The sequence below is a fragment of the Saccopteryx bilineata genome, chromosome 4 (genome assembly GCF_036850765.1).
Source record: "Saccopteryx bilineata isolate mSacBil1 chromosome 4, mSacBil1_pri_phased_curated, whole genome shotgun sequence".
NCBI classification, from domain to species: domain Eukaryota; kingdom Metazoa; phylum Chordata; class Mammalia; order Chiroptera; family Emballonuridae; genus Saccopteryx; species Saccopteryx bilineata.
The window spans coordinates 54429621-54445264 of record NC_089493.1 but is presented as its reverse complement, the minus strand read 5'-3'; the positions used below and the strand labels follow the sequence as shown (position 1 = coordinate 54445264).

The following is a 15644-nucleotide window of genomic DNA, read 5'->3' as shown; positions in this document are numbered from 1 at the left end:
ATGAAACCAATGCATCTATATAGTCACCACAAAAAATACTATCTGAGCCTGACCAGGCGGTGGTGCAGTGGATAAACTGCCAGCCTGGGATAAGAACCCATGTTCAGAATCCCGAGGTCACTGGCTTGGGTGTGGGGTCACCAGCTTGAGCGTGGGATCATAGACATGACCCCTTGGTCAGTGGCTTGAATCCAAAGTTGCTGGATTGAGCAAGGGGTCACTGGCTTGGCTTGAGCACCCCAGTAAAGGCACATATGAGAAGCAATCAATGAACAAATAAGGTGCTGTAACTATGAGTTGATGCTCCTCATCTTTCTTCCCTCCTCTCTCCCTAAAAAAAAAAAAATACTACCTGATAAACATGGTATCATTTAAACTTCTAAATTTAAGAATTTCTTTGCTGGCCCTGATGGTATGGTACTATATTGCTGTTTTAAATTCCTATAATCTATAGACTAGTAACAAGATGCCATAAATACTATACCCATGGTTCTCAAATTTAAGCATGTATCAGAATCACCTGGAGAGCTTATTAAAACAGATTGCAGAAGGTCTTCCCTGTTTTGATTCAAAAAGTATGAAATGGGACACAAGAATGCATTTCTTTCTTATTTTTTACTTTATTGATTTTAGAAAGAGGAGGGGAGTGAGGAGAGAAAGAGAGAGGAGAGGAGAGGGGGGGGAAGGAGTGAGAGAGGGGAGATGGGGGAGAGGGGAAGAGAGAAACACCAATTTTTCTAATTCCACTTATATATGCATTCTTTGATTGAGTCTTGTATGTGCCCTGACCCAGGATCAAACTGCAACCGTGGCATATCAGGATAATGCTCTAACAAACTGAACTACCTGACCAGGCCAAGAATGTATTTCTAACAAGTTCTCAGGTGATGCCGATACTGCTGGTTTGGGACCACACTTTTTATTTATTTTTTTGTTTGTTTTTTTTTTTTAATTAATTCTTTTTTTTATTTTAATTTTTATTTATTCATTTTAGAGGAGAGGGAGAGACAGAGAGAGAGAGAGACAGAGACAGAGAGAGAGAGAGAGACAGAGAGAGAGAAGGGGGGGGGAGGAGCTGGAAGCATCAACTCCCATATGTGCCTTGACCAGGCAAGCCCAGGGTTTTGAACCGGCGACCTCAGTATTTCCAGGTCGACGCTTTATCCACTGCGCCACCACAGGTCAGGCGGGACCACACTTTTTAAACCACTAAACAATTAAATAACCAGTCACTCACCAATCATATAAATTGTCACAGAAATCATTGCAGCAAACTAATCAGTTTATAACCCTTTCTGTGTCATGAACTCCTTTAACGGTCTGGGGAAGTCTATGAACAGGCCCCTTCTCAGAATAATGTTTTTGTTTAATTAACATTTTTTTAAAATTTTATTTATTCATTTTAGAGAGGAGAGAGAAAGGGAGAGGGAGAGACAGAGAGAGAAGGTGGGGAGGAACTGGAAGCATCAACTCCCACACGTGCCCCGACCAGGCAAGCCCAGGGTTCCGAACCGGCAACCTCAGCATCTCCAGGTCGACGCTTCATCCACTGCGCCACTACAGGTCAGGCAACATTTTATTTTTTAAAGACCTTATTTATTCATTTTGGAGAGGAGACAGACACAGTGACAGTAAGGAGGGAGGAGTAGGAAGCATCAACTCCTATATGGGTCTTTACCAAGTAAACCCAGGGTTCCGAACCTGCGACCTCAACATTCCAGGTCAATGCTTTATTCACTGTGCCACCACAGGTCAGGCTCAGAATGTTTTTAAATGTATAGAATAAAATATCTAACAAAGAAAAGTAATTACACTGAAGTAGTTATCAAAATATTTTTTAGCCTGACCGGGCTGTGGTGCAGTGGATGGAGTGTGGGACTGGGATGCGGAGGACCCAAGTTCAAGACCCCGAGGTCGCCAGCTTGAGCGCAGGCTCATCTGGTTTGAGCAAAAAGCCCACCAGCTTGAACCCAAGGTCACTGGCTCCAGCAAGGGGTTACCCAGTCTGCTGAAGGCCCGTGGTCAGGGCACATATGAGAAAGCAGTCAATGAACAACTAGGGTGTTGCAACACGCGATGAAGAGTTGATGATTGATGCTTCTCATCTCTCTCTGTTCCTGTCTGTCTGTCCCTGTCTATCCCTCTCTCTGACTCACTGTCTCTGTAAAAAATAAAATTTTTTTAAAAAAGAACTTCCTTTCTAAAAAAATAAAATAAAATAATATTTTTAAAATATCCTTCTTTACTAACAAAATTAAATAAGATCTAATAGCTTTTTTAATAACTACCATGATTTCAAAGATGTGAAAAGTATAAACAGTATTTTGAGATATATGCAGTTGTAATGTGATATGAAAATATTTGTGATTTTGATTAATAACAAATTCACTGCTACTACTGTAGTTTGTTGCATGCATTAAAAATTTAAGAAAATGCTGTGTTTCATGTGAAGATTTGTGAAAATAAAGTTCACAGAATCTCTGATTTATATCCCTAGATCCCTTTGGAGGCCTATAAACCTAGAATGAAAAACCCTAAAACCAAAAAGGGAAATATTTCTGTAAAGTATATTTTGAAAGGCTACTTGGCAGCAATGACAAAAAGACAGTTAAAAATTAAACCATTTATAAAACTTCTGTCATACAGATAAAGCTTTCTGAGTTTCAATGCAACTTAAATATTAGAGTAAGGTACACTTATTTCAGGTTATTAAAAACTAGGAGAGGCCCTGGCCGGTTGGCTCAGCGGTAGAGCGTCGGCCTGGCGTGCAGAGAACCCGGGTTCGATTCCCGGCCAGGGCACATAGGAGAAGCGCCCATTTGCTTCTCCACCCCCCCTCCTTCGTCTCTGTCCCCCCCCCCCCAGCAGCCAAGGCTCCATTGGAGCAAAGATGGCTCCTTGGCCTCTGCCCCAGGCCCTAGAGTGGCTCTGGTCCCGGCAGAGCGACCCCCCGCCCCAGGAGGGGCAGAACATTGCCCCCTGGTGGGCAGAGCATCGCCCCCTGGTGGGCGTGCCGGGTGGATCCCGGTCAGGCGCATGTGGGAGTCTGACTGTCTCTTCCCGTTTCCAGCTTCAGAATTAAAAAAAAAAAAAAAAAAAAAAACTAGGAGAGTTATTTCAACTTTTAAATATTTGCCTATATTCAACCTTGAATTAAGTATTTTCCAAAAACATACAAATGATTCAGTTTAAAAGATAAACCACTCTTTAACTCATATTTTAGAGAGTGAAAGAATAAAACATCTTTAATTATTTGCAGTGACAATATTTAAGTGCATAACAATTGATGAAATGGCAAATCAAGTTAAACGCTTGCTTAAACACTTGGCCTCTAACCTTTACCACAAATTGGAAAAAAAAAATTCAAACCTCACAAACAAAACCAGCAACTTAGTACATGATTATTGCTTTTATCAGTCTCAAAATTATTTTATGCTCAAGTTATTGTTCCATGAATTCAGAGTATCTTAAAAGAAAAAATAGCATCCTTCCTTTGATAGCTTTCCTTGAGTTTAAAAATGTTTGATGGTTTGTCACTAAGGTTAGTCACTAAGGTTTGTCACTAAGGTTTGAAGATGAATATGCCAAGAAAAGAGAAATGTTGATTAAAAAATAGTTTGGCCTGACCGGGTGGTGGCGCAGTGGATAGAGTGACTGACTGGGATGTGGAGCACCCAGGTTCGAGACCCCAAGGTCGCCAGCTTGAGCACGGGCATATCTGGTTTGAGCAAAGCTCACGAGCTTTGGCTCAAGGTCCCTGGCTCGAGCAAGGGGTCACTCAGTCTGCTGCAGCCCCACGGTCAAGGCACATATGAGAAGGCAATCAATGAACAACTAAGGTGTCGCAACAAAAACCTAATGATGCTTCTCATCTCTCTCTGTTCCTGTCTGTCTGTCCCTATCTATCTCTCTTTGACTCTCTCTGTCACTTAAAAAAAAATTGCGATAAAGATGCTATATCATTTATTTACTCTGCCTTGTTTAAATTGTACTGTATTTAACTGCAGCGAGCGAGAGTAAGAGCGAGAGAGAACTAAAATTAAAGTCTAGGCACATTACATAACTATCATGAAAATTATGGACAACATGTATGGGCATCTTCACATCATTACAGCCTCATGAGGTGACACCTTTTATATAGACAAGGACAGAAAGCACGTGATCCCTTAATTTTCACAGCCAAATTCAGACCAAATAGTGCCATTCAGAATCTTTTAAATGGAATCAAGCATTTCCAAATACTCATATTTAGAAAACAAAATGACTTACATATGCAAAGTACATTTTAAAAAAATATACATTAAAACTGGAAAATACCAGCAACTTTGGTAGAAAATTATTTAAAATTTCTACTTTATTATAGGTTTCATATTCAAAAAAACTAAAGAGGAAAAACATACTAAGTAGGATAAACATAACCCATCAGGAAAATACATCCAGTATCTAGTATGACAATTTACCAAATAATTTTTCATAAACTACCATATAAAATTTAAGTCTAAAATTAACATGAGTAGAAATAGAGAATAACACTGTACTTGAAAGCAGCTCTGAAATGTCCCCTTTTATTTATTTATTTATTTATTTATTTATTTCAAATACAAGCAAAAGTTTATTTAGAAAGTCAGAAAAGTAGAAGTGAGCCAGCTAGGCAGCATTGGCTCAGGAAACAAGCTACAGAGGCAAAAGGGCCCTCCGAGTTGAGAAGGAAAAAAAAGGCAAGGATATACGCCTGGGGGAAGGAGAGGGGTGGTTGGGAGGTGAGAGAGAAAACAGGCTCCCTTTTATCCTTAATTCATTTTACAATTTGTTAGATTATTTTGATCAAGTTTTTTTTTTGGTCTTATGTTAAAATTCTTAATTCTATTATTTATAGGAATAATAAACTAGCTAAAGTTCAATTCTGACTTTTCTCTTTTGCCTTTCTTCCTCTTTCCAGGAATTTCAAATAAAAATCCTCCTGGAGTTTTATAAATCCTTAAAAAATATATATATATATATATAGAGAGAGAGAGAGAGAGAGAGAGCGCTACATTTTTGTAGACTTTTAATTAAGAGCTTCTACTATAGAAAATAAGTATTTTATGTAATTAACTCTTGGGAAAGTCCTATATCAATGTGAAAATCTCTTGCTGTTTGTCGTGCAAAAATATTAAATTCTATAATGGTCTTGAACACACATATACTTTATCCACTTCTAAAAACAATCTGTGGTGGCACAGTGGATAAAGTCTCCACCTGGAATTGCTGAGGTCTCTGGAGGTCTGGTTCAAAACCCGGCTGGTCAAGGTACATACCAGAAACAATTACGTACTGAGTTGATGCTTACGCTCCACCCCCCTGCCTTTCTCTCTCTCTCTCCTCTCTCTAAAATCAGTAAATAAAGTCTTAAAAAAAAAAATTGAAGGTGAGGATTTGTTCATCACACTATATCCAGCACCAAAACAGCCCGGCTCATAGTAGACCCTCAACATATATACGCCAAGTCTATAAAATCAAGTATAACTTTCAAGTGTTTGCAACTCAAATTCCTGGAATAGGGACATATACTTGTTCAGGTTTAACAAGATCTTGGGACTAAATTCACTCCTTTACACATATATCATTTTACAAAATGTTTCTGCCCACATTTTCATTTAATTCCTCCATGAAATAAACTGTCAGAAAATGTACACTTACTGAAGTTTTATAATTAACCTAAAATTTAGGAAATGGGTTTTTTGGGTTTTTTTTATCCAAGGGTCATAAACTGACAAACCAAATTAAAATAAATTTGTTTATAAGTTAGTGATTATAAGAGGATCTAGCCTCATAGCCTGATATTCACAGATTCGGGGAAGAGAAAAGAATGGTTTCTTTTCTGGAATCTCCTGGCTGGAGTGCCACTGTCACAGCTCCTGATACACAGAAAGCAAAGGTAAACAAGCGCCACGCTTAAGAAACTATCTGGAACTGTCAAGCTGGAAAAACAACTGCTGAGCGATCTCAGTACTTAATTCGTGGGGGACTTTCCCGACTCTCCCGGACGCTTTCCTGCGGGCCCAGGAAGTTTTCCGGGCGCCAGGAAGTGCTCTGAGACCTGTTTCTGTCCGGCGTAAGCGGCCACACAATGACAGTGACGCCGCGGGTCTCGCGCGCTCCGCGGCCACGACGGCCTGCTCGGCGCCCCGCGGCCCCAAGGCTCCGACCGTGGCAGCCCCTCACCCGAGCCCTTCTCTCAGCTCCCGACCGGCTCGAGGGGAACCCGGTCGCGGTCCGGAAGAGGAGCCGCAGCAGGGGCTGACGGCAGTCTCTGGAGCGCTGAGTACGGTCTGGGGATCTAACGAAAGGAGGAGCATTTGGTGCCTTTCAGGGTTCCTGCGAAGCGGCCACATTCCGGCCCTCAAGTCCGGGGGCCTGAAAGTGCGCGGGCCGGGGAACTCAGGGGTTATACTTCAAAACTGAGAAACAGCTGCTCCAGAGGTTGGCAGAGCCCCATTCCACGGGGAAAGTTGGTGGGGGTGGGGGGCCGGCGAAGCGCCCCGCATCCCTCACCCTCGCGGTCGGGTGGGCCTCTGGCTCTCCCCGGGGTCCCCACGTCGGCCGGCACACTCCGGACCCAGTGGTAACAAAGTAGTACCTCTCTGCGCGGAGGCGAGCGAGGAAGAGATGAGCCGCGCGGCGACTGCTCCGCAACTACAAGCGCCGCAGCCGGACATGTCCGCGGGGCCTAGGCCGGGGCTTCTCCCCTGCTGTCCTCCGAGTCTCAGTGGGCCGACTCCTCCTCGCAGGGTGCGCTGACCAGGCTCCGGACCCGACCGCGACCCTCGACCCAGGGCAGAGTTCACCGGCCTCGCAGTTACCAGGCCTTCGAGCTGTTAGTGGCCCACTGCCGTCTACCCAAGAGAGTAGATACCTTAACCCCTCTCCCTCCCTCCCCTCCTCCTTCTCCCCATCCCTCCCCCACCCGCCTACAGAGCCCGGGGAGCGTGCGCGCGCCTGCGTCCTAGGCCTAGGGAGGGGGGTGTTGGCACGTGTTGCGTGTGTGTACGTGAGACACCGACGGACGGTGAGGGAAGGGGGCGGAGACCTGGGAGCCAATGAACGCTCTACGAAGGAGGCTGGTCGTAACTGTAAGAACTACAAGTCCCACCATGCAATTCTTCCGGAAGCACCTTTATCTTGGTGTTGAAAAGTTTGAGATAGGCTCGGAAAGATAAAAGCCAGAAATAGTAGTCCCAATCTGTCGCAGTCAAGTCCTGCTCTGCTCATTTTCGGTTGGTGGCAAGGAAGGACGAAAGTGAGACCAGTGGCTTAGCCCGCCCCCGGTGGAGCCTTTAAAGGTCTTCACTGCGGTTAAATCCCTCAGATTAAATAAATTTCTTCCATCGGGATTCCACATCCTGTGCTCCTTATTTTCCTTAGTTTCCTCACTTGTTAATATGAAGTGGTATTTTTACCTAGTCTCCCTAGCAACAGTTTTTGGATGATAGCTCTCTCTGTTTTTTCAAGCCAGTGGTGATGACTTAGAGCTATTGCTAGTCCCTAGCTGCTTTACAACTCTGCCTGGTTCGTTAAACCTTTCCTTCATTAACTCTTCTGTTACCCTTTGAGTCTTCTGCGTGCATGGCTGATTCTTCTCTGGACAGCTAAAGCAAATTGACCCTGTACGAAGTGGAAGATGGTGACAAATTAATCAGACTCTTTTCCCATCTGAGTTGGCGCCTGAATATTTACTTTGCGTATTAAGATTCTGATTAACTCAGAAGCCCAGAGAAGTTGCAGGTTGGGTTTGGATGCTTCTAGTTCTGACTTGGGGGGTGGGGGTGTGTGCAAGCTAGAGTCAAGACTAGGCAACACAAATTATTTAGCCTTCATCAGTCTTGGAGCAGAAAAATGTGGCTTCTACTTCCGTGAGTCTATGAGAACGGGCCTTGGCCTTGGCCCAGGCAGTGCTGTTTTGCGTGTTGTGTTTCTCTCTCTCTCTCTCTCTCTCTCTCTCTCTCTCAGCTGACTCCTAGTACTCCCTCAGCTTAAAGCGGCAGATACCAGAACAGAGCCCAGGTTTTTTTCAGCTCCCTCCATTAATAGAATTTTGAGAAAGTAGAGATTCTAAAGTTCTTTCAATACAGTGTTTTCAAATTGTGTTCTTAGAATTCCTCAGAAGCCATAGCTTCTGTGGTGGTGGTGAGGGGACTAAGGGGGTGGACCTTTCCCGTCTCCTCCCTCATGCCACCCCAAAGTCGTTCAGAGCAGCTCTATTCTGTTTCATGTATTGGGGTTTTGTTTGAAAAAGGAGTTCTGCTTTAAAACAATGTTTCAAAACATCGATTGTAGGACAAATCTCTCCTTTTAGCAATAACCTAAGCAGGTTACATGGACCCTAACACCCGATTTAAATATTCATCCCACTCTTCTATTTCAATTATATACACATTTCATTCTTATTCTATAAGTAAATTGTTTGCTAAAATCTATAGAGTGCTATAAAGCAAGCTGAATAAAAGCTTAGTGAAGTCAAGGCTCATCTGGGAGCACTCCATGTAGCTTTCCCTTTCTCTAAGAATTTGACTTCTTTTTCACTCAGTCAATAACGGTTTATTAAACACCAATTACGTGCTAGGCATTGAGGAAATAACATTAAACAAAAATGTTTCCCTCATGGAGCTTCCATTCTAGTGGAGAAATAAAAGACAGTAAGTAAAAATATATGTGTATTCCACTTTAGGGCCAGTATGACATAGGAATATCCTAATATTGTTGGGTATTATATCCTTATATTATTCTCAGGACAACTGAGCATTTCATTTTACTATGAACTGATATATTGTGTATTTTGCCTGTATCTCAACTGGACTGGGAGCTCTTTGAAGGCAAGTATTTAATTACATGCTTGTACTGAATACACAGTAGAAATTTGAAGTACTTGGTTAAGTACTTACCTTGCAACAATACTTTTGTTTAGCAGAAACCTGTGATGATGTCTTCAGAAAACCTGACATATAATTAGAGCAGATTATAATTGCCAAAGAGGTGAGTGTTAATAAACACAAATACTACAAACTTATACAATGATTAATCCAACTGACTCAGTGCCCTAGATGGAATTCCCAGGAGATTTCTGATTAGCAGAATGTAGACTTTGCCCTAGAAAGTACAAAACAAAGGGAACTATACACAGCTGTTTAACTTTTTCTCAGTAATGTGAACAAGGGTCATGTGGCTTTGGCATCAGACTAGTGATGGTTTCGTCACACAGGCAACATGATTTTGGTAGTTTCAATGCATCCCCTTAAAACAGTCTTCTGTGGGTCAGAATATATGTGGATTAGCACCCAACAGGCATGGATTGGGACACTAACCTCTTTGTTGATGTAAGTCTTATAGTTGTGCTCAAATTAGAGAACTTATACCATGGGCATATAACAAGACTTCCCATTTGGTATTTGAGCACAGAGGAGTGTCAAGTTTAAATAAAATAACATCTATATTGGAAAGGGTTCGAATGTAAGGGATCATTCTTTAGAAACTACTTGGCTATTTGACAAGGGAACATGTTCCATTTTACGAGTGTACATTCCCTGACCTGAAATTCACAGGTTGGGACACTGTCCTTGCTCCAGGGGATAGCCAGGTAGCCATGAAATGGAGCAGAGCTTGGCATCCTAGCAAAGAGCAGTGAGGCTCCAGAGACTCACTAGGACCCTCTTTCTCAGCTGGCACTTCATATATAACCTCTGGCCACGTTCCTAACAGGCTGTCCCCTCAAATTCTGGATTTGAGATTTTCCCTGTGATAAAAATGGGTCCTCTATCAGAAAAGTGGCAAATACCTGTGGTCACATCTTATCAGCTCTTTGGAACAAAATACTTCTACATCACACCTACTTTCAGCTCTGTTCTGACAGGTTAATAACGCTTTAAAAAGAAAGTCAGTTGCAATTTTTCAGCTCAGTTTCTAGGAGCTGCCTCCTTATCTTATTTACATATATTTACATATATGAACAACATAGCTGAAGACAGAGAACTTGACATGTCTCCATTTTCCATAAAATTCTTTTTATTTCTTTTATACCTTTTTTTTTTTTTTTTACAGAGAAGAGAGAGAGTCAGAGAGAGGGACAGATAGGGACAGACAGGAACGGAGAGAGATGAGAAGCATCAATCATTAGTTTTTCGTTGCGACACCTTAGTTGTTCATTGATTGCTTTCTCATATGTGCCTTGACCATGGGGCTACAGCGACCTTGGGTCCAGGCTGGTGATCTTTGTTCAAATCAGATGAGCCCACGCTCAAGCTGGCGACCTCGGAGTCTCGAACCTGGGTCCTCCGTGTCCCAGTCTGACACTCTATCCACTGCGCTACCGCCTAGTCAGGCTTCTTTTATACTTGATTCTACCTCCCAAGATTGTGAACATTGTGAGTTGCAAAGTGAAAAATATAGATTAGAGTCAGGGAGTCATCCAATTTAGCACTGAATTTTTCAGATATAAAAAAGCGGGAATTGCCTAACCAAGTGGTGGCACAGTGGATAAGGTGTTGGCCTGGAACACTGAGGTCCAGGCTCGAAACCCCAAGGTCGCCAGCTTGAGCCTTACAGAGAGCCATCATTCCATTGGGAATTGCTGTATCTTCTGAATAAAGGCATTTTTTTTTTCAAGGCTGAACACTGATCCTTTAGATAAGCAGACATTGATTCTGCTAGGCACATAAGAACTCAACATTTATAGTTTAGAAGATAAGGACTATAAAAAGAGTTTATGTCTAGAGACAGTATGAGACTCAAAACAATACAACGCTGTATAGGATTATGCAGAATGCTTTCATTCTAATCTCATCTTATTGTCACAGCAAGTGAGGTTGTTATTTGAACTCCAGTTTGGCAGCTGAGAAAATCAAGACAGAGGGTTTAAGTGACTTGTCCAAGGTCACAGCAGAACCAGGATTCACACCCTAACTGCTACTGTTTTTATTACTTTCCTATGTCTTCCTCCAAAACTGGAAAGATTTTAAGGGTCTGCAGAATCTCCACTCCCTACCCATATATCTCACATCAGTGACTAAAAAGCTGCCATTCCGTTAAGGCAGTGACACCCCCTCCCATACTTCCTTAAGAATGAATGACCTGGATTGTGTGTTAAAATATACCTAGGCCCTGCCACTAAAAGTTTTGATAAAATAGTCTGGAGTGGACTCAGGAATCTATTTTTTACTGCTAGAATACTAGAATTAGGTGATGCTAAGGTATATTTGCAGAGCTGAATAAGGTGAATTTTCACTTTGGTGGTAGAAGCCTGTGCTTTTATTTCTAAAGGTCTCTTTCCCCCTCCCCCTGAGAGAGTCAGAGAGAGGGATAGATAGGGACAGACAGACAGGAATGGAGAGAGATGAGAAGCACCAATCATCAGTTTTTCGTTGTGACACCTTAGTTGTTCATTGATTGCTTTCTCATATGTGCCTTGACCATGGGCCTTCAGCAGACCGAGCAACCTTGGGTCCAACCTTGGCTGGTGAGCCCTGCTCAAACCAGATGAGCCCACGCTCAGCTGGTGACCTCGGGGTCTCGAACCTGGGTCCTCTGCATCCCAGTCCGATGCTCTATCCACTGGACCACTGCCTGGTCAGGCTAAAGGTCTCTTTATTAGACTCCCTCCAATTGCCACTGCTTTCTCCCTCAGGGAGTCACTGCCCAGCTTTGGTATTGTGGGGAGACTAAGGGGTGTACTGCTGGGTGCTCACCATCCTCCTGGGCCTATCTGTGGGGGCTGGTGGTGACATTGTGTTTTCTGGTGGAAACAACCATTTTTTAATTTCATAAAATTAGAAATATGTTATAAATGATAACAAATCTCAGCAATTTGGTTCCAATTTTCTCCTATGAATTCATCTATGGTGTGCATGTCTGAAAGTGACCTGTGGGATACTTAGTGTATATTTATTTATTTTTAAATTTTTTAATTGACTTGATTAAGGTGACATTGGTTAATAACATTATACAGGTTTCAGGTGTACAGTTCTATAATATACATCATCTGTATATTGCAATGTGTGTTCACCACCCCAAGTCAAGTCTCGCTCCAACACCATCTATTTGCCCTAAACCCTCTTCCACCTCCCCCCACCCCCTTTCCCTCCTGCAGTCTTCACGCTGTTACCTGTGTCTATAACTTTCTTTTTCCTTTGTGGAGACTTCAGAGAGCACAAGACCCTCCTTGCCCTCAGTTATAGGATAGTCCTTCATTCTGATGTTCAGGGAGATGACCAGCAGATGGCCCTAACTCACCATGGCTTCCCTCTTTGAATGGAGGGGGAAGAAGGGTGTGTTTTCAAGCCTAATCATTGGAAATTTTGGCATACCAAATCTTGAAGACAGTGCTAGAAAATGCTTGTTTAGTATTCTCTAAAAGGCACAGATGTCAGTGGGGGCATGACTGGTGTGTGGATCCCAGCTGAGTCACTTACCAGCTGTGTGACTTCTGGCAAGTTATTTCATAAGCCTGTTTTTTCAACTATAAATTGAGGTGTTCTTGGCCTCCTAGGGTTAATATGAGGAATAAATGATTCTTTGATCCATGTTATAGAGTAGATGCTTCATAAATAAAGATTTTTTTTTACTGTGCAGTATGTAATTTATGGCTCTCCTTTATGCCTATAAAAAATTCCTTTAGTTGTGATTCCTGGCCAGCTTGTTAATGACGTAACCCTGCCTTTTTTTACCTTAGCATTCTAAGGAGCTTGTTTGATTTCTAATGAAAAACTGAAAAGGAGGTGAAAGAGAGAGGATATGGACTCTTGGTTTATGTCTTTTTCAATTTGCAATTAACCTGCATTAGCCATAATATTAAATAATAAAAGTGATATTTACTTCATAACAACTGTAATAACTCATTACTTAAAAGCAATATTTATTCATACACACACACCCACTGGGCTGTGTATGTAAAGTAGTACTCATTGGTAAATTAGTCAAAATAAGGAAATGAAGAGAAAAGTCTTGAGTCAACAAAATGGATATTGCAGAGTTGGCATGTCAGAGTTCATGTACTTTACTCATACCGAGGCCTTCATAATCTCATTCTGAGTCTATTTACTCATTTTTAATATTGCTTTGGTGATATAGATCCCCAGCCTACAACTGAGTAAATTAGAAATGAGAGAGGTGCTAGAACCAGGCATATTGACTGCAGCCAAAGAGTTATCTAAGAGCCTGACTAAAAAGGAGGAAATGGAAAAATGGATATAAGATCTCAACAAGAGGAGTATCTAGTCTGAAGTCCTTTGGTATTGGTCAGATTTCTTATATATCATATCAGCCGTACTTGCCATTATTAACTACCATAATAATTAATAATACTAATCCATCAAGAAAAGATTAAATTATGTTACTTCTGTTTTGTAAAAGATAGAATATATACTTTATTGTAAGGATTTCTACTCCAAACAGATCAAAATAAAAGTTTAAAAGTTTTGGAGCTTAAATAAAGGGAATAAAATTGCATTTTATGTCATTCAATTTCCTGTGAAACCACAAAATTGAAGCATTACCTTATTAAATCTACACAAATTTTCAGTCTTTTCCATTTCTAGCAGTAATAACAATAAACACTTAGAAGTTACTCTATGCTTTTAACTAATATATACTGCTATATGTTCATATATATGTTCAATTAATCCTCATACTAGTCCCACTTTACTACATAAAATGAAAATTTATAATATACGTTTTAAAGAATCAAAAATAAACCCAGGGGTGTTTTTTTTTTTTGGTTTTTTTGTTTGTTTGTTTGTTTGGTTGGTTGGTTTTTGTATTTTTCTGAAGCTGGAAACGGGGAGAGACAGTCAGACAGACTCCCGGGATCCACCCGGCACGCCCACCAGGGGGCGATGCTCTGCCCCTCCGGGGTGTCGCTCTGCGGCGACCAGAGCCACTCTAGCGCCTGGGGCAGAGGCCAAGGAGCCATCCCCAGCGCCCGGGCCATCTTTGCTCCAATGGAGCCTTGGCTGCGGGAGGGGAAGAGAGAGACAGAGAGGAAGGAGGGGGTGGGGGTGGAGAAGCAAATGGGCGCTTCTCCTATGTGCCCTGGCCGGGAATCGAACCCGGGTCCCCCGCACGCCAGGCTGACGCTCTACCACTGAGCCAACCGGCCAGGGCAACCCAGGGTTGTTGTTTTTTTAATTATTTTGAGAGCTAAAAAGGGGAGGAGAGAGAGAGAGAAAGAAGCATCAGTTTGTTGTTCCACTTAGTTGTGCATCCATTGATTGCTTCTCATATATGTCCTGACCAGGTTCAAACTGGTGACCTTGGGGTCAAGCTGGCACCCTCAGGATTGAGCAGGCAACCCTGGGGCCAAGCCAGCGACCCCAAGCTTGAGCTGGAAGCCCCTAGGATCTAATGAATGACCTCGGCACTCTGGAATGATGCTCTGTTCACTGTGCCACCAGCCAGGGCCAGGAATCATTTTTAAAATGAGCAAGCAATTGGAGGCTATCAAACATAACCAGATGGTTTTTGTTGTTGTTCCTTTTCAAAACTTTTTGAAGATGAAAAATATAATTGTTAAAATACATGGATAAATTGAATTAGTTTTTGTGTAGTGGCAAAATTATCTTCAGGCATTAGGGCAAAATACATTTGCAGATAATAAAAACATAGAACAAAGTTGAAGGACTCACTTCATGGTTTCAAAACTAACTACAAAACTAATCAAGACAGAGTGGTACTGTCATAAGAATAGATAGACAGAGCAATAGAATATAATTAAAAGTTCAGAAGTAAACCTTCACATTTGCAGTCAGTTTTCAACAAGAGTGCCAAGCCCATTCAGAGGAAAGAAGACTCCTTTTGCCAAATGGTGCTGGCTCATCAGGATATCCAAATACAAATGGTTAAACCCCCTACCTATATTCTTGTACATAATTTAGTTCAAAAGGAATCAAAGACCTAAATGTAAATATTAAAACCATAAAGCTCTTGGAAGAATATAGGTGTTCAATTTATGATTTTGGATTACTTAAAGCAACAATTTCTTAGATAAGATACGAAAAGCACAAGCAACCAAAAATAAATGAATAAGTGAATTAGACTTCATCAAAATAAAAATTTTTTGTGCTTCAAAGGACACTATCAAGAAGTGAAAAGACAACCCACAGAATGGGAAAAATATTTGCAAATCAAGTATTGACATGGATATAGATCGCATTTACAGTATTACATAAGGATCTCTTAAAACTGAACAATAAAAAGACAACCCAGTTTTAAAATGGGTGCTATAGATTGAATGTTTGTGGTGCCCCCACCACCAAATTCATATGTTGAAGCCTAATCCCCAATGTGATGGTATTAGGATGTGAGGCCTTTGGGAGGTGTGGGTCAAATAAGTTTGCAAATATGATGTATATGTTTGCCTGCTTATAGTTTGCATTGGGTGGGGGGGACAGGCTGTAAGCAGGCAGGGTTTTTATACCCTAAGGCTTAGGTTTAAGACTAAGCCTTTCCCACCCTAAGTGACTTTGTATCAGAGACTTCCTTTTTTGTATATTGGATTAAAGGTTTTGATTTCTACACTATAAAATGGGGCAGACCAAGAGCTTGCTCTCTCTTGGTTCCTGAGATTAGCATTAGAGAGGAGAGCAGAAAAAGGCCACGTGGAGGAGAGGAGAAGCAGC

The 15644-nt window shown here is 41.8% G+C and overlaps 1 protein-coding gene across 2 annotated transcripts in view; it reads right to left on the bottom strand.

The window, feature by feature from the left end:
* The window catches only part of CLPX (caseinolytic mitochondrial matrix peptidase chaperone subunit X), a 49185-nt gene extending 42257 nt beyond the window's left edge, over positions 1-6928 (bottom strand). Inside the window, exon 1 of one of the 2 annotated variants that reach the window (XM_066273599.1) lies at positions 6620-6928. In XM_066273599.1, the coding sequence (XP_066129696.1) occupies positions 6620-6698 (79 nt within the window). In that variant the 5' untranslated portion in view covers positions 6699-6928. The remainder of the gene's footprint in view (positions 1-6619) is intronic. The other variant, XM_066273598.1, reaches the window with a different exon arrangement.
* Between the last annotated feature and the right edge of the window lie 8716 nt (positions 6929-15644).